The sequence below is a fragment of the Solea senegalensis genome, linkage group LG11, assembly GCF_019176455.1.
Source record: "Solea senegalensis isolate Sse05_10M linkage group LG11, IFAPA_SoseM_1, whole genome shotgun sequence".
NCBI lineage: Eukaryota > Metazoa > Chordata > Actinopteri > Pleuronectiformes > Soleidae > Solea > Solea senegalensis.
The window spans coordinates 15,456,213-15,482,852 of NC_058031.1; the positions used below are offsets into that span (position 1 = coordinate 15,456,213).

Below are 26,640 nucleotides of genomic sequence, written 5' to 3' on the forward strand. Positions count from 1 at the left end.
GTAAAATGAAAATAAAAAGTAAAATAAAAAGTGAAAGAATCCCTCACGTATCCAAATGTTTGTGCTGGTGATGAAACAAACGCCAGTGAATATAGTCCACATTCAAATATACTGCATGTCCAAATATTCATGATATATTAGTGATAAACTACAGGTTTGACCTCATATGTGCATTCATAAAACAAGACACAGACCTGTGCAGGGCTGGTCGTTGTGGAAGACAGGAATTATTGGAGGTTGTTATTATTACTGTTGTTGTTATTACTTTTATTTCTATGGTTTTCTCTCTCTGAGAAGAATATTTTACTTTTTTGAGGACACACTAGTGTAGACAGACAGCGTAAGAGAGACGGGGTGGGGCCACACCGCGCTCATTGAACCATAGGAAGGAACTAGAACCACAAGAGGAGAGGAGCGGCCGCTTCGCCTCGTCACGTGGCCGGGGCGCGGGGCAGCGGCGACGGTGGCAGCTCTGCGGAGAAAACGGCGCCCCCTTCAAAGAAAATGACCGACGCACCAGACTTCAGCAGCAGAAGCAGCAGCAGCAGCAGAGAGACTGCTTTAACTGACTCCTATAACTCCTCACTGTAACAATCAGTTAACAATAAATAGTTTATTCCACACATGAACCTTTTCATGCTACTTTCACTTTTTTCTCATATGTTATACTCTTTATCTTTTTATTGCTAGTACCATTCCCATTTTGAATTTATACACTTATTATTACCATTGTACATATTTATTTATGTTGCTTATCCTGACCTGTTCATATTTTGTACTATAGCCACCAGCTGTAATAAATCAATTGAACTAATCTAATCTTAAAGTAAATAGATCCTTTATTAATTATTATATTACTTATGTAAGTTTATACAGTTTTATACATATGTTGTTACATGTGCTTTTTTTTAAATGCAAAAGTTGAAAATGCAAAACTCTGACCATTTTGCTGCTTCCTGGTGTGGGATCGATCTAATCTAACCTGATCTAATTTAATCTACTCAAGGCAAATCCTGCATTCAAAATTAGAGGCAGACCAATTTTTCTTATATTCCTATAATCAGCATTTTATTACATTACACATTTTTACTCTCAGAAAATTTGTTAAATGCTGCTAAATTCACTAAACTTTTTTTTCTTTTCGCTTCGGCACTAGTTTCACAACCTTCTAAGAACCTATACCTTTCTTTCAAAACATCAGCAACAAATTTAGAACAATGACGAAAATGCAATTTTTAAAAAAAACTCCACCACTTTCTTCCAGTTTCTTGGATACAATACACATAAATCAACAATGCTTTGTTCACTTAACATAAATTACCATCAGCATTTGAGATGACAGTTCATTTCATGTCAGCACATCATACAACTGTTCAGAATGATGAGTGATGTTTTCATTCCTCTTGGGTAGTTCATAGTTCTTCATGGGTAGTTTTAATGAAAGTGAAAAACATTGTCCCACGCACAAAAATATGAGGATAACCATATCTTTCCAAGAATTATTTTTGACTTGGATGAAAATATGTGGACAAAATGACATGGTTGATGTTTTGTTTTTCTAAGGTAAATGAGGGACAGTGCAGAAAGATTTTTCTTGTAGTATTTGAGTTTTTTCCTGTTGCTATAATTGTTGCCTTTATTTGCCATAGAAGGAAATTAATTTGTGATTTACAGTGTTTATTTCACTTTAGTATTTTCTCTTGTTGTCTTACGGTGACATGTATCACATATGCTGTACAATCTAATGTTTGTATAAACGATTAAACAGTTAAACTAATAGTATTTAATGTGGATAAATTCAATGTTTTAACGTCAAACAGACAAAAAGTGTGGGTAGGAATAGCAAATGTAGGACAATTTCATACTTATCGTATGTTTTAAATTCAACCAATACTTGCCAAATTGCTTTCATCTCTTTTATGGTTAAAGTGCTCACAGTAGAAATGAGTTAATATCCTGGTGCCCTGACCAAGCATCCATTTAATGATGTCTGTCCATCTCAGCACATTCTGGCTGAGCAGCAAAGTTTACCAAAGTCCAATCCATCACAGAACAACATAATTTGACAAACACGTTTGTCAGCAAGTTCTATCGACAAGAGATTTAAATTGTATTTAAATGTTTTGAATCACGCTTACACACCATAAAAATTTGATGTTGCAAAATTAGTTGCTATAAAAACGTAAATGTGAGAAGATGTTTTGACATTTAAATGAACAAATTACTATGTAACTGTTTACAAAATGCCATACTGTATGAATAATAAGAGTTAGTTTTTCATACATAAGTGTATATACAAAAAATTAGAAAATTTATAAGAGAATTACATTATTATGGTCACAGGTGCAGGGCAACAATCATATTGCTGTTAGGTGATCTAAACACTAGGTGGCAGCAGTCTTACCTCTAGAAAGCTGGCTGAGGGTAATTTATCAAATATACAATTCTCATCATGTATTTCAGCAGATCTAAAGTATCTTCGATGATTTGTTTCTGAAATAGCAGTGGAGTAAACCATAACATATTTATTTTTTCCTTTTTTAATCATAAATGTCCTGGGTATGCTCTGAGGTGAAAATTAAAACAGACCTTAATTTCAGCAGTTATATCGTTACTGTGACAATCATAAATGGGTGTTTATGTGGAGTGTGAAATCAAATATGATATGACATTTTCATTTGTTTGCTTAGTTAGGGATTGGAAATAATATTTTTTCTCATACAATGTACCTTCAGCCTCCACCCAGCTACATAAGCATGACAGGCTATCGTATGGTTTGTCTTGGTAACATTAAAAGTGAAAAGCATTTGTGAGTGGACTAAAAGTGTGTGCCAAGCTTCCCCCCACTGGGTTTTGTGGTGGGCATTGGTAGAAAGTGTTGAGTTGATCTTGTGCTCATGAAGCATGAGGTCAACATCTCTGAGGAGCTCATTTATAATAAAAAAAAATACATTACTGCCACACCTACTTTTCTACTGCTTGCTTTTTTACATGTCATTTGTAACTTAGTGTGTGCATCAACTGTATGACATAAACTAACAAATGGAAAGACACAAATAGAAAACTTTACTTTTCCTCTTCAATAACCTAAAGTCATGACTTCAGGCTTTAAAGTAACCATGACTTGTCTGCTTTAAAACATTGTTTTACAACTTTGTCAACATCAGCTGTGTTGGTGTATTTACCTGCAGTCCATGGGTCATCCCATTGTAGGACTTGGTTGCAGTTTGTTGTGTTAAACAACACACACTCTATCATAAAACATTACACTCAATGTAAATTTAGCAAAAGTAGCTACAGCACTCTACCGTCTGTGTCCTTTGCATTCTCAGATGTTTAGCGTAGCTGAAAAAGAGAAATGCCACAGTGATGGAATTTTTGAAAAAACAACAAAAAAAAACACATGCAGTGTTGTGAAGTGGGCGGAAAAAAACGTTAAAAAGAAAATGTCAGTAAATAAAAGATACCAGAAAATGTTATTGATGTTCACAACATCTCATTATTTAAATATTTAGTCCACACTAAAATAAATAAAAAGCTTACACATTCTGCCAACTTGTATACTTATCCATAGATTATCCTTAACATTTCCAACAATGATTTAAACATCAAGCACACACTCACACATTTTATTTAGTGTTTATGCTGTCCTACAGAACACAGGAAGTCCATGTATATAACCATTTGTGACAACTTTTTCCAATAGATATTGTTCTTGTTTATCAATAAAAATAAAAAGTCTAGACACTAGAAACAAATATTAGACTCTGACCAGTCGGTGAACATAACGTTGTGTGCTGTCAGAAATGATTATTCAGGGCCATTATTATTATTTTGACTGAAATTGCGATAGCGGTATGATTCGTGATATTCGAGGGAATGGTAATTTTTACATAATTGTTCTCACTTTCCATAGACCATAGGTGTGAGAGTGTGAGTGAATGGTTGTTTGTCTCTATGTGTGTGGCCCTGCAATGGACTGGCGAACTGTCCAGGGTGTACCCCGCCTATCGCCTGATGTAGCTGAGATTGGCACAGCACCCCCCGCAACCCTCTGGTGGAGGATAAAGCGGTAGATGATGACTGATGACTGTTCTCACTTTCATTGAAAGACATATTTCAAATAATAACTCTGTGTATGCAGATCTGTGTGAAACAAAAATGTTGTCTTCTGTCTGTAAAAAAGGTGATGCACAGGTTAGGACAATATTTAATCTAAAATGTTACTTCCACACTCATATGGGCTTTCACAAATATTGCGCTGCTTGCGATTTGAAAATTGCTTTCGGCCATATTGCGATTTTATTGAAATTTCGATTAATTCTGGTGTAGTGGTTAGCACTTGCCTTTGCAGCAAGAAGACCTGAGTTCGAGCCTTGGTTGGAACAAGGGCCTTTGTGCATGGAGCTTGCATGTTCTTCCCGTGTGTGCGTGGGTTTGCTCTGGGTTTTCTGGTTTCCCCCCACAGTCAAAAAACATGCAATATGGGGACACTCTAAATTGACCGTAGGTGTGAAAGTGAGAGGGAACAGTTGAATGGTAGTTTGTCTCTATGTGTGGCCCTGTGATGGACAGGTGAACTCTCCAGGGTGTACCCTGCCTATCGCCCTTTGTCAGCTGATATTGGCACAGCACCCCCCGTGACCCCCCGTTCTGTGGAGGATAAAGTGGTAGAAGATGGATGCTTAGCCATAATAATACTTTGGACAGACTGAGTATTGTTGCCGGTACAGTGATCTGAAACTATACCTGAGACATGTCAGTCAGGGAAGTCATTAACAAACAAAGGTAAGCACCATCGTACAAGTTTAACACAAATCATCAGCACTGTATATACAGTTAAACCTAAAACCTAAACAATACTTTGACCATAAACCTGATCTCACCCTCTGTCACACACACACACACACGCACACACACACGCACACTCTTTCTACTCTACGACTGCTACACAAGACCCTTTTACAGCACGTCCGCTCGCAGCTCTTTTTAACTGCACCGTCATGAAATGTTAGCTGCCGACTCAGCACTCATTCTCATCATAATCAATTTAGATCCACTGCTGAGCAGTAATTGAGTATGTGAGTTTTCCTCCTCTCACTGAGTCAAGAGGTTTATCAGCCCACAGAGGAGCATCATCTGTGATAATCTACAGAGGAATTCATTAGTTTGCTTTGTCCTGAGTTAACAAGGTTAGGCAATTCTGGATCACCTGCAGTGTTGTGATGAATAAATATACATAGATTAATTAGGGAATTGGATGATATATTAATCAGTTTGCAAAACTTCAGAGGAAAACTTCTTTTGTGTATTTCCCTCTAATCTGTGTTCCCTTATTGTGTTTTTTTCTATGAAAGCATCGTTGCAATAAGGGCCTTAACTAAGGTGTCATCATACTAATATGTAGATTATTGCATAACACATATACATGGTTACCTAGTATCTCTGTGTCTCTATGCATGCATGCATCCTGGATTTTGTTTTGTTTTGTTTGAAAACCAGTAAAATTGGAAATGACGAAGTTTCTTATAGTCAATCATTTTTTGATTGATTGATTAATCAATGCATTAGTCAAGCACAAGTTGGGCTGAGTTTATCACTGATCATTAACGAGAATCCACTTATTATTTACGATGTTATTTTTTAATAACATCAGTAAAGAATCTGGAGATTCTGGGGCACAAGTAGCAACACATTATATGTGAATTAAATGAAGCAATGTGTATTGCTTCATTTAATTTTATTGATGACCAGTGTGTCCAGGGTTCTATGGTCCTGTTGCAATAGATTATGTGAATCACAGTGACACTAAACACACAATAATCATCAGATCTTTATCTTCTTCATCTGAAAATAGAGGTAACAGTAACGGATGCTTGAATCTTCTGCGTGATAAAGCTGTTCATTATGTTTACACGCTGGTGAGAAAACAGTTAATTAACCACTTCAAGTCACCATCTCACTCAGACCAGTCTACACAGATGCATTCACAAGGGTTGGTAGTTTTGCCGACAATGCAGTTTGCCATACAAAATATTATTGAGTTTTTCTATTTCCTCCCCTCTTTAGCTGGGAATATTTAGTTGTTTTTGCAAGTCTCAGTCCCCACACTGATCATTCCTCTGTATAGTCACACCAGCTCTTAATGGCCTCAAAGCCATGAATATTAGATACACTTCCCTTCACCTCACAGTGCAAATGTGATGAACCAGCCTGTTGTGGCTGTAACAATACAAACTCAATCTTGTGCAAGTGTCTGTGTCTCAGATGCAGAATTTAGACTGCGGCCTCGACATAATGTGACAATGAAGCCAAAATATAACTGTGTGAACATGCAGAAAACACACACTTGTTTAAGAAAAAAACACTTTGTCGGGGCTGTTGTTATGTTGTGTGTTATATTCATTAATGTCCTGCAGTTGTTGCTGTTTGTGTGTCAGGATTTACGAGTTAGAAGAAACATGTTTTTCAGTCATGTAATCATTGCGGGTATTCTCCTGAGTGACATTAGCCTCGATATGAGCATAGTAAGCGAGATGATGGGTTACAACCCATTATGTCTGAGAGAGAGAGAGAGAGAGAGAGAGAGAGAGAGAGAGAGAGAGAGAGAGAGTGAGGGAGGGAAATGAGGGTGGGACAGAGACGCAAGCAAAGAGCAGAGGGATCTTCACACTATTCTAAATCAAGACTCCTCTGTCTCGCCTCCTATTTTCCTCACAGTGCTGTTTGTCACTGAACTGACTTCTCTGTCTTGTTGTAGTTTAAGTGTGTTGGACTATATTTCCTGTGTTTCCACAGCAGCACTCGGGGATGCTTTGACTGAAGCTGCATAAGTTTTCCTCACAGACATGTGTAGGCAGGTTGGAGTTTCCCTCCACAGTGCTAAGACGTTTATGTATTGGTGCATACATCTGGAGGACGACTCTATCTGAGCTGTGTGGGTGACACGGAGGAGACATGGCAGGGGACCTTGCGGTTGGAATGCTCTATAACTTATTACTACCATTGCTCCTGCTGGCTGGTGAGTTGACATCTGATTATTTTATTCTGATGTACAATGCCAAAGCCACAGCTGCCCTAAATTAACAGCATTGGTAATTATCAAAATAATTTTGTTTATGTTTCCATAATGGCTAACACAAGCTCTTTAACTGAAATGATATTTTTAATGCTGAAATATAATGATTATTGTAAGCCATGAATTTTCAAATGTACTGTTTTACAAAAAAATAGTAAAGCACATTATTATTTCTTGATGAAGATGTCAAATAATAGTTATTTACTTGCATTCCTGAACAGAAAAATTAGTTTTAGTGGTCAATATAATGCTTGATTAATGTCTGACTTCTCAGACAAGACCAGTGAGACTTTTCTGCACAGCATGATTCCATTTCTTTTAAAACAGCTGAAGATATAAATCTGTTTCTTTTCCCTTTTTCTGACAGATTAGGTGACCTGACTCTATTCCGCCTCACATACCAGAGAAAATGGCTATATTAAAATAGTATTTGCATTAGATTTCTTTAATATTTTCCTAAAAATATTTTTCTGTTATATTATTGCAAAATTATAACAACAGAGGCATTAAGGTATAGAAAAAACAATAATGCTATTAATTAATTAGTAGCGTAAAACCAGTACACATGAGCTTATTGTTGCAGGCAGCTGTCTTCTGCTGAACACCAATTTAATCACACATGGTAATTTAACTTTCTATGCATTTTCTATATGTTTACATCTTGAGCTGGGTCTTGAATGTTGTTAATGAGCAAGTATTTCACAAGAAGAAGTGTGTTCTGACAGTTAGACCGTGAGTATTAAACTCACTAAAATGCACACTTATTGAAGAAGATGGTGATAATGTGATGTTCTGGAAAACGCTGTTTGATTTGCTAACTTTTGGACATGTTACAGGTTTGCAAGTAATGCAATAATGTTGGCTTTTATCATCCCCATTTTTTATTTATCATATCAAAAAATATGAGCTCTCTCACAGCCAATCACCGTTCAACCTCACAATGTTATTTTAAATGTTGGGTTTTCTCCCAGCTTTTAATTTTGGAGACCAAAATTTGATCATAGGTTTGAAGTCAAGCATAAATGATTGTTTGTCTCTACTGTACAGTGTGTAACCTCTCACCCACTGTCAGCAGGCATTTACTTTAACACCCCTCAAACACAAAAGTGGTAAAAAATAATGAATACATGAATTATTTTTTTCTTAAATGGGCTTGAGCCCTAAATTCTGAAGAAATTTCAACACTTGGGAATTGGGTGTGGTAGATTTTCTGTGTGATGGATTATCTCGGTATAAGAAAATAAAATAAAATATTTTCTTGCTTTTCTTGCTTTCAACAATTGGAAATTTCACTCTAAGCAGAGGTTTCTCTATTCCTTGTGTTTCAGTTCCAATACTAAGACTTTGGAATGACCTTGTATGAATTATTGGCTAATTTGTTTTGTGGGTTTTTTCCTATGTCCTTTGTCCTGTTGGAAGCACTAAAATTCACGTTGTCTTTCCTCTTTTCCTCCTCAGCTTCAGTGTTCCGCTACAGCTGTCTGTCAGTGGTGTATTTCTTGTTCCTGCTCGTCTTACCGCTGATGCCGAACCCCAGCGTGGTCACCATGAAAGGTGAGAGAGACTAATTTAGTTTGACCTAACTGTCAGAATGCATATTTCAGCAGACTGTAGAATTACAAAGTGAAAAACTGTTGACACAAATTGAAATTGCGTTTCAGTCTATTTCTTTAATCTAAGATGTATGTGATCAAATTCCCACTTTCCACCATGTAACAGAAATGATCAACAAGGACAAGAGAGAAACTCACTAATTACATTTGTGAATGTAGCATAGAGCAGATTTTAATGTCACATATATAATACTTTGTGGCTCGTATTCTATATGAAAATACATTGTGTCATATTTTGCGCAGCAATCTCTGTCTTGCAATGCAAGTATTTTTCTGCAAGACAATAATCTGTGTGCATAAAAAATACAATAAAATCGTTTTAGTAGTTATTAGTTGATATGCTTTGGGTTCGCTGTTGTTCTGTAGTATCACAAGCTCACTTTTTTAAATTATAGCTGAAATGTACATGCTCATAAGTGCTAGAATGCACAAATATCCTACATATAAACATGGCACTACAAAAAACAGACTGTATTGCTCTCTGTTTATTACTCGCTGAAGTGAATAAGTATGTAAATAAACTTTTTATTGTTACAAAAGTGTGATGTAAGGAAAAAAATAATGAGTGTTGACAAAGCACAATAGATTATATTGGGTAAAATAAAGTGTGTATGTGTACGTGTGTGCGTCTACTGTGTGTGTATGTGTGGGATCACTTCTCTGTATTGATCACTGCATTCTGATGAATTAAAGTATCCTCACCCCTCCCTCAAAGTACTTTGTAAAGGGGATGTGGTCAGAATGGTCAAATCAATTATAGATAACCTGGTAATTACAGTGAGGAATTAAAAGATGTGATGTCAGCGTTTTGACAGCATTTTTTGTCTTTCTTTCCCTTCTCATCCCTCCATCTTAAAACAGTTTGCTTTTCAGCTTGTCTTTTGAAAGCTTCACAGAACCCACAGTGATATTAATCCCCCCAACATAAGCTTGCTTTCTTTGGGCTAAGTGGTCGAGTGCGTGTACATCCTGTGTGTGTCCATTTGCTTCATGTGTTTTTGTGCATTTACCTATATTTGGCTGTGTCTATACTTGAGTGTCTATAGGATTATGTGAATCTCCTACTAGGAAGCAGGGATGTTTAAGTGAAACAAAGCTTTTAGTAAAAAAAAAAATCCTGGACATCAATAGTACATTTGCTGGCTCAGCTATTGTCAAGCTTAGTCTATTACTTTGGTAACATGTTCAGGTACAGTAAACAATATACAAGAGACTTTTTTGGTATCTGCTCAGAAACACTTTGAGAGGGTTATTACATCAGGGACCTGGGTCTCAGATCATTTGACCCCACAGTCCACTTTGTTTCATTAATGTAGACATTTTGTACTAAAAGCTGGTCTAGAATAGTGTTCCTGTGTACTGAATATGGTTCATATCAGGTGTGAAAACTATCCTTCTCAAAAAGAGTTTTGTTGTTGATGTTATTATTCTGCCTCTGTTTGGTTTTCCTGGAAAGAAACACAATACATTTTTCTGTTCTTCATATGGAAATGGGCTTTGTCGAGCAATACTATAATCAGACCTGACTGAGGGAGCGTTTGTGTGTATAATCTGGCAGCGCAGTGGTGGTGGGGGCAGGTAGAATTTATCACAGGTATTGTGAGCAGCAGAATCCACTTTTGAAATTTTTCATTGGTGCCTCTTTGTGTTTTCAGTCCTACTCCAACCTGTTTGCAGCTGTATTGCTTTACTAGCGCAATGTTGCCTTTGCCTCTATCTGTGTTGACAGAAAACAAATCACTTCCTGTGTGCAGCACAGGAAAGGTGCTGGGTGAAACAAGATCTACATATTACTATACCGAGAAACACAGAGAGAATTGTGAAGTGCTGAAGTGAATTGTGAACTTATTTGACAATGTATACCAAAAGATCTTTCTGGCCTAATATAAAACCACAACTGGATGTTACACACTAAATATGTGGAGAGTATTTTACGTGTGTGAAACCACAGAACAATGCTACATTTGTACCGTGGAGCAACAACATAAACAAATAGTAGTAGTAGGTGACTATGCAGTGTGCGCTTCATCTTCTTAATGCTTATTGAAGTATTGAAAACAATAATGAGTAAAACAAAACAACTACGCTTGAATAGTATTGGCAGTGGTAGCGTGAGCGTGTACGCATACAATCAGTTTTCAGACAAATCTCTTATAATATCTCTGTCTCTCAGAAGAACGCAGATGAACATAATGGGTTGCAGTTTTGGTTTATCAAAGGTCATTTATTATGTTACTTTAGTTAGTTAAGAGATAAAATTCAAGTGACTATAATGGGATACGACATTATTAAATCTGTGAAAATCTGATTCAATTCACAGAAAAGACTGATTAAGAGATTAAGACTCCTACCGTGAACTACATTTAGCTCTGCACATTGTCAAGATACACAATTTGTCTAAAATGAATCAGTGTCATGACTAAGAATCATTTCTTCACTATTATGTTCTTTGTGTTTGTGTCATTGTTGGTTGCTCTGTTTAGGTAAAACAGGCCAGTTCCTGCGGATTATAATCTACATTTGTGTGATCTTCCTGGCTCTCCAGTGCTTCATGCAGATCCCCTTCAGCTACATCCCTCCACATGGTAAAAAGAAATACTTGTGGCACTTGTCAGAATAAGAGAGTTGGCCAAATAAATTGTTCACAAGTGAGCAGACCTAAAAAGAAAACTTGAAATAATGTTTGTTTGGGTGAAAAAAAAATTGACAAATGCAGCTTCAACAAATTACTTGTCATATACAAATATAGATCTTTCAGGAACTAATAGAAAATTGTTTGATGACCATGTCTTTTTCAACAGTTAGTGGCTCCTTGGATGATTTCCTCTACCACGTGGGCATTGTAAGGTATGGGTGCACTTTATTTTCAAGCTACGTGATTATAAATTACTTTTAAATCATGTCTCCTTCCCAAAAGTAACGTACTAGTTTCCAAAAGAACAGTTTGAAATTGTATTTATAGGAGAATGAAATGAGCTTGAGAGATATCACAAATAGTCCTTCAATTGTTTGTTGTTATTGCTGCAGCATAAAACAGTCCCACTAACAAAATGCTGACAAAAGCATAAACTGTGATAAATTACCTTTTTCAAGCAAGTCTCAGCAAACCTACATGTCATACAATCCATGGTAATGCTTATGTGTTTCTAGATTCAGCTCAGTAGATCCATTGAATATTGTACGTCTCCTGGCTCCAGACATTGGCCTCCTCTTTGCTTCCGTATTCATACTGAGACTCTGCACAAAACTACTGCGCCCGGTTCCCCAAGTCAGTCTTCATGAAAATGGAATACCCCCATGTGACCCTGAGGTAACTACATGCGCACTCATCTGCTGCTTCAAGATTCCCTAATGTTAGGAGACCCACAGTGATATCTCTGTCTGGTAAATTCACGGGTCTTGCAGGAAGTAGAGACTTCGGAAGCAGAGTCTGAGGATGAAAGCGACACAGAGGGCTCCTCCTTTGACAGCTCAGAGGAGACTACGGTACCGGTTCAGGCGACTCCACCCCAGTTTGTCCAGAAGTTGATGGTGTTTGCAGCTGGAGTGAGGCTGCTGTTATCAGCCATCATGAACACAGCAGGGAAAGTGGTTGTAACCATACTGCTGGGGCTGGCAGGTAAGCTACTGCTGAACATGTGCAGGTGTATCATCAGTATTATTAATATTATTTTAGTATTTTTATAATTAGAATTGCATTATTTTCTGTTTGCTTGTTCCTTCTCTCTTCTTTTAAATAATAATAATTATTACTATTATTTCACTTTCTCCACATTTTGTGTGTGTGTGTGTGTGTGCAGGTATTATCCTACCCTCCCTCACCTCAGGTGTGTATTTCGGGGTGTTTCTTGGGCTAGTATGGTGGTGGGTGTTCAGCCACTCCATCAGCCTGCTCCTCTTCAGCTCCCTGTGTGTGATGATGTCCATCTTCAGCGGGGGACACCTGCTGGCTCTGTACGTCTACCAGCTACCCCTGTCCCAGCAGATCGTACCACCAGATGATGTCTACGCCAGGTAGAGAAATGATAATAAAGAAGAATTAGACTAATATAGAATATTTTAAAAGAGTACAGAATTAGAATGTACATTTTGGTTTCAGTCTTATAGCTCCTGTTTTTTTTTCATTTTAAATGCAAATATAAACATTTTGTTGAAAGTTGTGTCTTCATACAAATTTTCTGTGCAAACTCTAAATAGGACAAAATACTTTTTTTTCATCCTTAATTTCAGTTCACTTCCATTTGAATGCATCAAGGAGAAAATGCACATAAAGGCACATACAGGTTGATATTAATTTTCGTTCTGCCCTTCACATGACTGAATCTCTTTCTCTCTCTCTCTCTCTCTTTCCATCCTTCACTCCATTCTACCCAGATTGTTCGGTATGACAGGTGTAATCAGAACCAACAGTTCAGACCGGCACAGTCTTGGTCTGCACCCACATGTCAGCTGGCCTGATTTTGTCAACCCTTTGGTTCTGCTGCTTTTGTACTACACACTGGTGGCTCTGCTGCACAAATGGGTTCACATAACAGAAATGGTTTGTTTGCTCTGAGAATTAGGTGTTACCACTACCATTGCTGCAACTTGTATAACCACAACACCTACTGGTGCCACATTGTAACTGCCACTGTTACAATGTGAAATACAAAGTACCCAACTACTAGATTTATCAAAAATAAACTACAAAAAATGGAAGCCACAGTAGGTATCAAAATAAAATACTGTTGTTTATTTTTCAAAATACTAAAAATAATTTCCTAACTCAAGGCAGTTTTTTGAGGCAACCTTTTCTCTGTTAGCCTTTTTCATCTATTCCCTCACTTGTACACTGTCTGAAAAGAGGACAATGTCTGAGAGCAACAGACATCTTCCATAAATGCTGTTAGAAACATCCCAATAAAACCCTTTGTTCTGATAAAGGTTAGGTAAGTAACTGAGGTTCAAGGAACTCTTCCTAAGTATCTTTATTTACTTTATTTAGTATGTTGTCCAAAAAGGACTAACATACACAAGTTTTTATGTCATCACATTGTTTCAAAGAAAGTATTTTATAGTATTTTAAAAATCCAAAGCAAATGACAAATCTCAATAAAATACAAATTATAATAATAATATTTGTATTTGAAGTATGTATTTTATCAGAGATACTGCCCATCCTTGATTGTACCACAAAATTAGAATCATCCACCTCGCTGGCGCCATTTAAAGACAATGCATTCTGTTTGGGTTTTTTTAACACAAGTTCATTAACATCATGTAGTGTTCACATGGAATTACTTACATTTCTTACTTTTCTTTTCTTTTTTCTTTACTTACATTACTTACTTTTCATGGCTACTGTTCTCAGGATACTGTTTTTGATGAAGAGTATGAGATTCCATTAGAAAGTCCAGATGCTCCTCCAAGCTTCTCCAGGGTCATCTACATCTCAGGCGATAAACAGGAGGTAATTCCATGACACAGATATTCTTTCCTTTATTATACTGTTGGGCCACAGGAATATTGTTATTGTATTTAGCTCTGGAAAACAACTTCAGCTAAACGGTGATAAAAATAAACTACACAGGCTATTTCACTTCTAGTCTACACATGTCAAGCATGTTGGACTTAGTCACATTTTCTTTTTTCAGCTTTTGAGCAGCACTGATGAGGAAACCTATCTACCTGATGAGGTCAGCCAGTTTACTATTACTAGATGTTTTTGAGATCGTTCACATTATAAAGTGATTATATGTGTGAATGGACGAAATAATAATAAAAAGCTTGGAATAGTGTGCACCCATTTAAAAATTAAGAAATGGCTTTTTTACATCATGTCATCACTTCAGACATAAACTTACAGTATGATGCGCTCTCTTTCTTCAGCCAATGATCTTAATGACGAGCAGTTCCTGGCAAGATAGAAGTGATCTGGCATCTCTGCTAGGAGGGGCAGGCTACACAAACTGTTATGCGCCACCACAGTATGAAGGCAAAGCCTCACCAATACATGGTAATCAAATGTCTTCTCTGAATACATGAACCGATTCACTGTTAGATTATCATTGCATTAATGACTTGTGATACATTCAGTGGTAAAACTGGTCAAATTAAGTTTAACTAATTTCTTTGTCTCTGTTTTGTGGTAGAGACACACAGTGAGGAGGAGGAGGAGGATAAGGAGGAAGAGGAGGAAGATGAGGAAGAGGAGGAGGAGAAGAGTGAGGATGAGGAACCAAAGAGCCTAGCAGATACCTTGCCTCCCCCCTCAGGTCCAAGTGGTATTGTCATATTTGGACAGCTGGTGCAAAAGCACAGTTATGTCAGTGCCCTGATCATCATGATGGTAAATACATTCACTCATAGCCACTTTATTACATACACCTGTTTAACTGTTTGTAAAAACAGTGAAACTGCATTTTTTACTCAAAGTTTACTCAACTGTGAAAATGTGTAGTAGGTGTATAAAGTGCAGTATATTAGGTGCATGGGGGGAGCAATGTGTGTTAAGTGTAATATGTAAACAGTACAACTGAGTAGAGAATGACATTTTATCTATTCATTTTCAGTTCTTTCTTTTCGCGTCACAAGTTGGCAACCCTCAATATGTAACAATGGTCCGCTTGGAGAATTATAAATAGGTTAACAGGTTAATAGAAAATGTCAGCAGTTTAAATTGTATTGTTTTTGTCTGCTGTGTCAATATTCGAGGATTAATCAAGGATTTTAAATGATGAAAACAACCACTACTACAAAGAGCCTCCCCTGTAAGCTAACTCGAGGTTAGCAAACTATGCTAGCATTAGCTAGCTGCTGCCTAAATGAAGAAATAAAAAAGGAGGAAATTATCATTTGTTGTATTCCTATCTTTTGTAAATGTTGTTTGCTATGTTACTTAACTTGTAGACATTAACTAAACAAACACATTAATAACAAATATTTAGTGGTAACTTGTACATAATGATATGTAATGTAAATGATGTTCCTTCAGGTGTGGAGTATCACCTACAACAATTGGCTGACGTTCGCCCTGCTGGTGTGGTCCTGTATCATTTGGATGATGAGAGATCGGCGGCGATACGCCATGATGTCCGCCCCGTTCCTGGCCATATATGGCACAGTGCTGGTGGTGCTGGGCTTCCTGAGCGGGCTGCGCTTGAGCCGTTCTGAGCTGTATCCTGGTCTGCCCCCGGCTGTGATAGTGGACTTCGACCTGAACAGTTACCACCCTGTGCCCTGCGTTCACCTGGGGGCAAAGGTCAGATTTATCTTGTAAATGCTGCAGTGTGTAACTTTGAGTGATGTTTGTTGTTGTTAACAATAGTATTCTGCCTCTTGGTTTTCACAACATGCAACATAATAATAACTCATTCAGTTACAAAAGTGACGTCATTCTGACATCAATTCAGTAAAAAACTGATTTATGGATATCTATGAGGTCATTTTGACTTGTGAAAACTGAATTGCAGATATCTGAAACTGCTGTTTTGACTAGTTAGAATGACGTCACCGATATCAACAACTACAATTCATATTAGCCACAATGAAATTAAAACTAGTCAAAAATTACATCACAGATATATGTAATGGAAATTCCAGATAGTCAAACTTGGGGAACTTGTGAAACAGTCATGTAGTCATTTAATGCAGCTTATCCACTCCATCTAGACTGTGTGTGGTGGATGGTTTCATCAGAATAAACTGGCAAATGACATCTTCCATAGTAGGATCTCTAGAAAAGCACATCCTTAATGTTTTAAGTAAAAACCTGTGCTTTTTCTACTCTGAAACACAAGAGACAAGAACATAGAGAAAACAGAACACACATCTCCCATGTAAAGTAACCAGTGTTCAGTCAGATCAGGGATCTTATCATGTGTACTAAGGGTGGTTTTAAGAACATTGTTTTTCAGCGTCTTAAAAGCAGATGTACATCTCTCAGATCAATACAAATCATTTAAATCTTACTCCCAGTCAAACAGTTTAATCTGCACCCACAGACCAGATTAGGAGAAAATTAATTTAGTCTTGTCACAGATATTTAAATGTTTACTACTGCAGATCACTGCGCTGCATGTTTTGTACTTATGATAAACTGTGTGTGCTGCAGGTTTTGTACAGCTTCAGCTTCTGGTTGATGTTTCGACAGCAGCTGAAGGAGAGACAGGAGGAGCAGAGCTTAAAGGACGAGTCTCTAGATGAAGTCAAAGTCATGTCATGTAATTTATTTCTTTTCTTTTAAAAATTATTGTTTCTGTTTTAGAGAATAATATTTAGGCATGAGGTCACTCTATCCACGAATTATATCAGTTTGATGAAACATTAACTGGTCTGTTCCTCTGTTCCCTGTTGTGTTTTATCATCTATTCTTCTTCTTTCAATTCATTCCTTGCTCTCCTCCTACCTCTCCTTCCTTCTTATTAGTGGAGGAAAATCAGCCATCACCTCTCATAGCGATGCTGATCTCAGGAGTGAAAGGGACACTGGTGAAATATTGGATACTCTTCTGCTGCTCCATGTTCTTTGTAGTCAGCTTCTCTGGAAAGGTATCTGTTGACAGACATAAAAACAAGGCATTGGAGACACCACAGACCTGACAGAAATTGAAAATATACTCTTACTTTCAGTAATCTGTCACCCTGTTGTTCTCAGATTTCAAGTATTTTATGCAAATAATAAGCAACTAACAATAATATTTGATACATTCATTTATCTAATCCTTGCCATGTTTTACTCGTTCAGGTGGTCGTCTACAAGATCCTCTACATCGTCCTCTTCCTTTTCTGTGTTGTCCTCTATCAGGTACGTTATTTTACAACGTGGATACGAACATTATTAGTAGTAGAGTGATGTAGGGCTAACATTAGGGCTGATGAAGGATGGCAATTTGATATTACAATTGCTGGTGTCAATAGGTGGAGAAGAAAAACAGTTGAGATGGTGTTGGTTGCATAGAACGACTACTACGGGGTGGAGTGGCCGGTTAAGACCGGTACCCTGTGTGCGAAAGAAATCATGGTCGCTAGTTCAACTCCACCCCTGGCTGATTGTACTCAATTCCATTGTGAGTCGCTTTGGATTAAAGCGTCTGCTAAATGACATGTAGTGTAATGTACTATAGTGTCAGATTCACCATATGTGTTGGCTTCTAAATGATCATCTGTGAATCATTTGGCTGTGATTTGCACATACACAGGTTCAGAGTAGGTACCAGCTCTCGTAAAACTCTTTGTGAAAAGACTCATGCAACCACACTCTGTGGCTCATCAATAATATTTAAGTTAAATATATTGATTGTGACTCATAAACGCTTAAACAGCCATTTTCCTTTTAACCATTTTCCTGATTTTTCTTCACCGTCTTGAGTTTCTGCTGACTTTGAAGAAACGCAGCAGGCACTTACAGGAAGGTCTAATGGTTGTGGAGGTGATGTAAGACAGGGGTGCATCATTTGTCTGTCCAGACAACATCTGCAATGCTCTGCTCTTTCACATCCTGGAGAGGAAAAACAGCAAAACTGTTACTAATGACATTGATGATGTAGATCTTTTGGGTCAAACTGTGTTTTCCTCATTGCAGGGAGTCAAAACAAGATAATTGAGATATCTAGATAAAGTGGTTCATGTCAATGTTCTGATTTGTAGATTAAGAGTAAAAGTACTACGTCCTTTCCCCACAGATCCGTTATGACGTTTGGCGCAGAGTCCTGAAGACGTTCTGGGCAGTGGTGGTCGGTTACTCCATGGTGGTGCTCATAGCCGTTTATATGTACCAATTCAGAAGTGTGTCTGGGCTGTTCAGACAGATCATGGGCATGTCAGAGGAGGGGTGAGTTTCTGTTTGTCCACAGAATTGTTACTTTAGGAATTGTTTTGGTTGTGATGCAAATTGCCGTGTTGTATTTCCTGCTTGATTCTCTAGTCTTCGCGACCTGGGCTTAGAACGGTATGACACGGTGGAGCTGTTTGCGCGTATTCTGCTTCCTGCTGCGTTTCTGCTGGCTTGTATCCTCCAGCTGCATTACTTCAACTCAGACTTCCTGACCCTCACTGACCTCGACAATGTACCTGTCAGGCAATCTTCCAGGTGAGACAAAAAGGACATGTGCAGGAAGGAGAAGAACAATTAGAAAAGTGCTTTCTGTAGACAAACCAGTACCACCGACTGGTTAATATCTCTGTCTCATTTGTCCTTCTCTCCACTCAGAGAGGAAGAACTCAGGGATTCAGTCAGTGCCATATCTGACATGTAAGTGCACATTTATTCCTCCACAAATGCCCATCACAGCAACAATGTGCTTGGTTGTAATATTCACATTTCTGTCTTTATTTTAATTTCCAGCATTAAAGAAAACATTGAAAAGATTCAGAAAAGGTAAGTTTCTTGCATTTCCCTTGATTATTGTTGTTATAACCATGAATAGAAGCGTAATATATGACTTTGTGAACTACACACCTGAAAGTAACAAGTCTGAGACCTAAAAACATTTCTTTGTTTAAGGTGATACTGATAATCAAGTTAAAACAATGACTGTCATTCTGCAGACTTGTAAAGGAGCAGATGGGAAGTGTAAAAAGTCAAGAGACTCTGGACAGCATTGGACTGCAATCCTCTTTTGACAAAGGATCTGAGGAGCAAGACGAGACAATAAGAGAAGGTAAATTATTATTACATATTAAATATGGGTTTTGTTGGCTGTTTTCTCTCCCATGTCATGGATATTCATTTTGTTTCTCCATACCAGCAACTCTCCCTGGCAGTTCTGAAGATAAGTGGATTGTGATTGTGGACCGTGCAAGCATGTTGATCATTCAGGCTCTGTCAGGACTTCAGAGGCTCCAGGAGCTGAGCTGGAGACTGCTAGAACTCCACAGCCTCAAAATTGTTTCCTCCGGCATCATTTGGGTCTCAGTGCAGGAGGTGGGATGTTTGATGTGTGCATGTATAATATGAGTGTATAAGTTTTGGGGAAACATTTAAAAATCCCATGTTCACAGGTTTCTCTTATGAACATGGTCTTCCTGGTTCTGTGGGTGCTTGCGCTCCCGTTGCCACGGTTACGACCTTTGGCAACCAACATTTCTGCTGTGTGGGCCTGTGTCATGGTGGTGTGCAAGATGTTTTACCAGCTCAAAGTCATCAAACCCCTTGATTACTCCTCCAACTGCACCGCTGTAAGTGTGCAGAACTGTGTGTTTGACTAAGAATACACTTCATCGCATATTAAGAGACACAAACAGTTGCCATTCTACTCAAACATGTTTGTCTTTTGCATCTCAGGGCCTGGTCCCTTCCAACAGCTCGAGCGTAGATGATGTAGTGGAGCTGAGGAGCAACATGTTGGAGCTGCTCGGGAGGTCTATTCTCTACATTGAACCCGTTGATCCTGTTTACTGGTGTGGGGCGCTGCGCAAGTGTGAGGGCAGGATCCTCCCCTGTCTCAGGGTACTGTGACACTCTTAGACCTTTTAAATCACAAGCTGTGTTATTAACTGTATTATGATCAAATTATCTATTATTTTAACCTCAACCGTTATTGTAGGACTGATGAACCATTACGTCCTAGATTTGTTTTACTCTAGAAAGTTTGTCCTGTGTTGTAGAACCACCTGATGGTGCTGGGGCTGCTGGCATTTGAAGCGACAGTCCATCGCCACCAGCTCTACTTCCGTCTCCACAACGACCTGAAGGCCCCACCCTTCAGCATAATCTTCCAGGGAATCACGAGGCAGCATCTGGATCATGGGGTCCTTCCCTGCATCAAGTACTTAATCAACTTCTGCTTCTACAAATTTGGACTGGAGGTACTTTTTTATGTAATGCATTGGGTGTCTGTTTCTGAGCTGTGTAAGATTTATGGCATTGACTACTTTCATGCACTACTTCTTTTTAGATCAGTTTAATCGTGGCAGTCAATGTGATTGGTCAGAGGATGGATTTCTATGCCCTGCTCCATTCATGCGCTTTATTGGCTGTCATCTCAAGGCGACGCAGGAAGGCTATTGGGGAGGTGTGGCCTAAATACTGCTACTTTACTGCAGGGCTTATGGTGCTGCAGTACCTGCTGTGCATCGGCATTCCCCCGGCCTTCTGTGTCGGTATGAAAGTTATAATGATCTGTGTTATTTTTGTATAAATGATTTATTTCTACAAAAGGACATTATTGAAATTCCCATTAAAAAACATAGATTTGATTAAACCTGATTTTTAAACAAAAGTGTGTGACCATTTTGCTCCAAATATAGAATTAGATGGAGTAAGGGACTAAAGCATTATTTGAATGGTTTGATTTCAATTTTGGGGGGAAATTATAACTTTGCTGTCAGATAATAATAAAATAAAAAAAGTGCAGCATGATGTTAGCAAAAACGTTTATTTTGTCTGTTTAATTCAAAATTAGTCCGACTTTGAACATTTTTGTTGATTTTTGATTAATAAACAAATAGGCTGATATTGCTCTGTTTTATTTGCTTCAGATTACCCCTGGAGAACTGCAGGTCAACCTTTGACCTCTAATGTCATCAAGTGGTTTTACATGCCTGACTTTGCCATGAGACCTAATCCTTTATTCATATTGTGTGAGACAATTTTCCTTTCCCTCCTTCCTTTAGCTTTTCTTCTATCTATTCCTCTGTTCTTCATTTTGTCCTCTGTAATCCTGTCCTTCTCTCTCCTGTTCTCTGCAGATGACCACCTCCTGTTGCTGTGCTCGTCTCTGCAGTGGCATGTTTTTGAGGAGGAAAACCGCGCGGCAGTGCGGCTGCTGGCTGGAGACAATGTTGAGATCAGCCGCAGTCTGGATCCTTGTTCATTCAACCAGTTCATACCTGTCAATAACTTCATTCACTGCAGGTCAGCTCATCCTGAGATTCAGCTCTATTAGCTCCCATATTTGCCCCATCTCATGTAATTTAATGTTTTTTTTTAGTTGTCTCCAATGACAATGCACACGGTTCACCCTCAAAATGTTAATTTATATATGTTGAATAAAAGCAGAGCACTTAGTTAATCTCTTCAAATAGCTTAAACTGCAGGTGGAGAACTGGGAGTCTATCATTCTGGTTTGTGGTCGTTTTAGTAGCATTAGATCGTTAATTTATGTCTGCTGTCATACTCGTAAAAGCTGTTCTGGTAAGCTAAAATTGCTGAATAAGCACTCAAGGACATCTCCCACTTCCATGATAGATCAGTGCCTTTTCTCACTCCCTCTTTTTTGTTGCTTGAACACTTTGATCTGTCCACAAACAACTGTTTTGCAGTTTATTGATATTGTATTAACTAAGCCTTAGAGTTGACCAAAAAAATAAAATAAACACAGCATGCCTGTCTTGCCAACAAGAACAACAAAACAACACATTTCATATGTGGTTAGTGGAGTTGAGTAATGTGTGACACCTGAGAAGATAAGATACAAAGCTACCAATCGAGATGGACTTTTACAGAAAATCTGGCATCCTGTTTGAACCTATTAATATTAAGCCTATTAATTGTATTTTTAACTAATCCATTTACACAATTTTCTCACTGCTACAATTGATAAACAGATGGTGTATTATCTTAGTCTGGATAGATTAAAAAGTTGAATTCAGCAGTAAGTCCATTGTCTGCCGACTTAGCTTCACATCTATTATTCTGAGACTATTTGTTTTTGTTCTGTAATAAGGTAAAACATACAATTACTTGCTTTACAGATATGTTTTAATTAAAAACTGAATACATGAATAATGTATAATTGAATAATGGGTAAGTGAAAAAAAGTGAAATTTAACATCAACATGTTAAACAACAAGATTATGTTATTTAACCCCTGTGTCTGGTCGTCAGGTGCTACCTTGACATGGTGAAGGTGTTTGTGTTCAGCTATTCCTTCTGGCTGGTGCTCTGCCTCATATTCATCACTGGCACCACTCGGATCAACATCTTCTGTCTGGGATATCTGGTGGCCTGTTTCTACTTCATGTTGTTTGGAGGCAGCGTGCTGATGCAGCCCGTCAGATACATCCTGCGTCTGTGGGACTGGCTCATTGGCTACACCTGCTTTGTGATCGCCATGAAGAACCTGCTGTCTGTGAGTTACCACATCATCGAGAAGGACTGCATTTGTGTACAAACTCATTGAAGACACGCAGCAGTTCATTGTTTAAGCTTCCTTTCAGAGGGTTCTGTGCTGTTGATCATAATATTCACTGTATTCTTTGTGATCAGCTCGGTTCCTGTGCCTACCTGGACAGCCTGTTGAAGAGCGGCTGCTGGTTAATTCAGGCCTTCAGCATGGTCTGCACCATCAAAGACTACGATGTCCGTATGTAAACAATCACTGATTACGTCATAGTATTTATATATATTTGTATACATTGCTTTCACATGAATAATTTTCACATGCTCATACTGTATCACTTACATACTTTTTGTCTTTATTTATCTAGATTATTGTGTATAATTTAATACCAGAAAGAAAAAAATAAACAGCTACATTATTTTCTGCAAAGGTTGGATGATAACTGAAAAAGGAAATCTATTTTTTTAGTTCTATACAAAATAAAATATCTAAATTATGACTTCCCCTAACTCAGTACTTCTCAAATTTGTTTTGGGGGGACTACATAAAGTTTACTATTTATAAAATGATCTTATTGTGTTTTGATCTTGATGATTGAAATGTGCCCTTTAATAGTGTGATGGTATTTTTCAACTGTACTGTAAAATGGTGTGTGTTAGCAGCTTATCACATGTGTAACTTTTGATATGAGTAACTGTGTGTCAAGTAAACATTTGTCTACGTTACTGCACATTGCAAACAAACTTTTTCTGTGTCCTGTGTGTCAGCTGATCCTGATGATGAGTGTGAGCTGCCAGAGGGCGAGGCCGGCATCATCTGGGATGCAATCTGTTTCACAGTTCTCCTGGCACAGAGGAGGGTCTTCCTCAGCTACTACTTCCTCTACGTGGTGTCTGAGCTCAAGTCTTCTAAGATATTGGCCTCCAGGTTTGCACGCTGCATCAGCTGTCTCTTTAGAAATAATGGTGTAACAATAAGCTGAGGGTGGACAAGCGGCAGCAGGAGGTAAATGTTGGAAAACATAAAATCATAAAGACATAATCGAGTCTTTTAATTATTATCATAAACCTCAATTAATCATCTGGTGTTTCATATAGTTAGATAGTTTGTAATAATTTAAGTTTTTCATTTTAATTAGTAAGTTACATCTGCAGACTTCACCTGGCAATTTCAACATACTGTATGATTTGACTGTTCCTCTTCCCCTCTCTATCTTCTTTATTCTAAGGGGCGCTGAGCTGTTTGAGGCCAAGGTGAAGAAGCTTGTAGCTGTCAGACTGGAGTTGGAGAAGAAATCGGTGGAGGCGCTGAAGAAACAGTAAGACACGTACAGTAAAACAAAATGATTTGTTGGCTCCGGTTCACTGTGACCACCAATATAATTTCTTGAATGGTCACGTGTCTCTCTTGAAAACATGACACAGAAAGTAACAACTTACCTTTACACTCTCTTCTTCTAGGATGGAGAAGATCAAATCTAAACAGAGGGGGCGTCCTGCTTCAGCAGACCAACCAGGACCTCCTGCTGATCAGGGGCAGCTGACACTGGGTAACACAAGTGAATCTATATTCTGTTTAAACTGTTAATATCCCATCTAAGCATGCACAGCTATCAAATTATGTGAACTGTGTTTTTCAGGTGATGATGAGAAGGCAAAGAGAGATGCAGGAAAGTGGTGGAAGCCTTGGGTCTCTCAGCCTGGAGGTAAGCAGCAACACCAAGCAACAAAACACTTGTAATCTCACAATGATGCCAAAGGAGCACAGCATAGTGACTGCGTTGTTCATCACAGTGGAAAACAACTGTGGCTACCACCTCTTTGAAAGTGACACTGAGGACGAAGAGGAAGAAGTCGCAGAGAAGAAAGAGGAGGAAGAACCACCAAAGAAGAAATCTGCTTTCCAGGTAAGAAAAAGGTTTCCATGAAAAGTGAACCACAACTCTCTGTATGGTATCATCTTCAGTCATGATGACATGTTTCTGTGTCTGTCTTTTTCCAGCTGGCATATGATGCCTGGGTCACCAGCTCTAAGTCTGCTCTGAAGAACCTGAATAAGGATAAGAAGAGAATGAAGAAAGAAGAGAAGAAAAAAATAAAGAGAGAGTTGCAAAGAGAGCAGGGTGAGATCATTATCTGTCACTGTCACTATCGTGCCTTTAAATGAGCTACTTTGATCCACAGCTTCTTTCTTACAGTTTTGATATAACCATACTATAACCATGCTGTTACTGTTCAGAAATGTGAAGTGTTACGCTATAAACAGATACTGACCAAAGTTGGTTCCAGGTGTCACTGAGCAAACTCTTAACATCTCCACCTGCTGTAATCCGTCAAAAAATACTTTTTCAAACATCTCAGTAACTGAGGTCAAGCCACATGTGTGGCTGTGATGAGCGAACACATCAGCTGTAGACATGTTGTAACAGTCAATTAATTTTCCAGGCATTGAAAGAGCAGACTCTAGTGAGGATGAACTGGAGGAAAGCACTGTGGTGGATGAGGAGGGAGAGGGAGAAAAAGGTAAAACACACATGACACACACTGAGGTCTATTATCAATGTTGAAAAGACCCCAGACTTTTGGTTCCAAATGTACATACCTGTTTTCTCTTGACAGAAAACATCCTGCAGCGCATCATTAACACCGTGAAGTTCAGTTGGGTGTTTATTCAGGCTTTACTGGACGATATGACGGAGGGTCTGAACTCCTTCTGTAAAGACAACAGGGACATTTCCAAAGTGCTGTGCTTTGAGCGAGCGCTGCTCAACCAGCAGCAAAAAAAGGTGGGATGAAAAAAAAACAAACATTTTATTTAAAATAGTTTGTTTCCGCAGTATGGATTTGCATTGCAAAACACAAAATAGTTAATGTGGATTAGATTCAGACTTTAGAATTAGAATTTTATTTTACTTTTTTTACATTAGTTGAAAAAGCATTATCTCTGTGTCTTTCTCTTCAGGGCAAAGAGGTGAGCCAGGAGAGTGTAAGGCAGTTTTATGAAAACTGGATGTCTCGCCAGAACACACAGATGTCTCAGGATTTCTTAGATGACCCTTCACCTTCTCCCCTTTCACCTTCACCACCCGTTGTTACCTCCTCTCGTCATGAATATGCCATGCTGAAGAACCAGGCCTCTAAAACTTCCTGGGGCAGCAGCATTTCTAGGTATATTATTGGACGCTGAGTTTCTCACATAATTACCTTTTTCCACATTGTCATTCTCTTCCCTGCATTTACTTTGTGTCTTTATCTAGATACACTACAAAAAAAGGTTCTAGTGGAGCCTAAAGCTGTAATTCAAGTAGTAGTATATAAGCAAATGTTTGCTTATATTTTAACCATTGTCAAATGATTTCACACAATGCTGATGCAATGCCTAAAACAAACCTGGAAATTAATTTGGACTAACAATTTTAGCTTCTCAAACAAACATGATCATTGGATATTGAAAATGATGAAATCTCTACCAACCGCGCTCTCCTCAACAACTGCCTGACTATGTGCCTGCAAGTGCAACTTTGTCTGTGTCTGCTTCACACAGCTCCAACATTCCTGGGTGCAGTCAGGACAAATAATGCAAAGCATAGGTTCCACACTGAAGCTTTAAGTGGCATTTCTGACTTTTTCCGAAAAACTGCCTAACAATCAAACAAATACAAGCACACACACAATAAATTTGAACCATATATATTTGTTACACTATGGGATGATGAGTATCTGCTCTCTCTCTCTCTCCTGCTCACTTTCAGCTGTATGACAGAAGAAACGATGCTGGGTTCTCGGCAGCCAACTCAGGAGGAGCTGGACGAGCCTCCTGCTGTGGCGCCGCCCACTGAGAAGTTCAGACGAAGGCTCCTGAAAACGGCCAACATCGACATTGATGAACTTTCAGCAAGGTGAAGGAGA

The 26,640-nt window shown here is 38.4% G+C and overlaps 1 protein-coding gene across 1 annotated transcript in view; it reads left to right on the top strand.

Moving 5' to 3' along the window:
• The first annotated feature begins 6,957 nt into the window (after positions 1 to 6,957).
• Positions 6,958 to 26,640, top strand: part of si:dkey-11f4.7 (piezo-type mechanosensitive ion channel component 2) — a 28,966-nt gene continuing 9,283 nt past the window's right edge. The window contains exons 1-40 of the mRNA XM_044037271.1: positions 6,958 to 7,021; positions 8,537 to 8,632; positions 11,175 to 11,276; positions 11,493 to 11,538; positions 11,842 to 12,001; positions 12,097 to 12,310; positions 12,492 to 12,705; positions 13,066 to 13,232; positions 14,031 to 14,140; positions 14,325 to 14,366; positions 14,560 to 14,686; positions 14,862 to 15,019; positions 15,665 to 15,931; positions 16,784 to 16,892; positions 17,098 to 17,219; positions 17,416 to 17,475; positions 18,353 to 18,501; positions 18,595 to 18,759; positions 18,880 to 18,921; positions 19,015 to 19,047; positions 19,218 to 19,330; positions 19,418 to 19,593; positions 19,671 to 19,847; positions 19,954 to 20,118; positions 20,277 to 20,477; positions 20,567 to 20,771; positions 21,150 to 21,251; positions 21,360 to 21,525; positions 22,498 to 22,741; positions 22,879 to 22,975; positions 23,500 to 23,659; positions 23,961 to 24,050; positions 24,193 to 24,281; positions 24,372 to 24,437; positions 24,526 to 24,638; positions 24,734 to 24,854; positions 25,177 to 25,254; positions 25,351 to 25,517; positions 25,694 to 25,899; positions 26,484 to 26,630. Of these exons, the coding sequence (XP_043893206.1) occupies positions 6,958 to 7,021; positions 8,537 to 8,632; positions 11,175 to 11,276; positions 11,493 to 11,538; positions 11,842 to 12,001; positions 12,097 to 12,310; positions 12,492 to 12,705; positions 13,066 to 13,232; positions 14,031 to 14,140; positions 14,325 to 14,366; positions 14,560 to 14,686; positions 14,862 to 15,019; positions 15,665 to 15,931; positions 16,784 to 16,892; positions 17,098 to 17,219; positions 17,416 to 17,475; positions 18,353 to 18,501; positions 18,595 to 18,759; positions 18,880 to 18,921; positions 19,015 to 19,047; positions 19,218 to 19,330; positions 19,418 to 19,593; positions 19,671 to 19,847; positions 19,954 to 20,118; positions 20,277 to 20,477; positions 20,567 to 20,771; positions 21,150 to 21,251; positions 21,360 to 21,525; positions 22,498 to 22,741; positions 22,879 to 22,975; positions 23,500 to 23,659; positions 23,961 to 24,050; positions 24,193 to 24,281; positions 24,372 to 24,437; positions 24,526 to 24,638; positions 24,734 to 24,854; positions 25,177 to 25,254; positions 25,351 to 25,517; positions 25,694 to 25,899; positions 26,484 to 26,630 (5,330 nt within the window). The remainder of the gene's footprint in view (positions 7,022 to 8,536; positions 8,633 to 11,174; positions 11,277 to 11,492; positions 11,539 to 11,841; positions 12,002 to 12,096; positions 12,311 to 12,491; positions 12,706 to 13,065; positions 13,233 to 14,030; positions 14,141 to 14,324; positions 14,367 to 14,559; positions 14,687 to 14,861; positions 15,020 to 15,664; positions 15,932 to 16,783; positions 16,893 to 17,097; positions 17,220 to 17,415; positions 17,476 to 18,352; positions 18,502 to 18,594; positions 18,760 to 18,879; positions 18,922 to 19,014; positions 19,048 to 19,217; positions 19,331 to 19,417; positions 19,594 to 19,670; positions 19,848 to 19,953; positions 20,119 to 20,276; positions 20,478 to 20,566; positions 20,772 to 21,149; positions 21,252 to 21,359; positions 21,526 to 22,497; positions 22,742 to 22,878; positions 22,976 to 23,499; positions 23,660 to 23,960; positions 24,051 to 24,192; positions 24,282 to 24,371; positions 24,438 to 24,525; positions 24,639 to 24,733; positions 24,855 to 25,176; positions 25,255 to 25,350; positions 25,518 to 25,693; positions 25,900 to 26,483; positions 26,631 to 26,640) is intronic.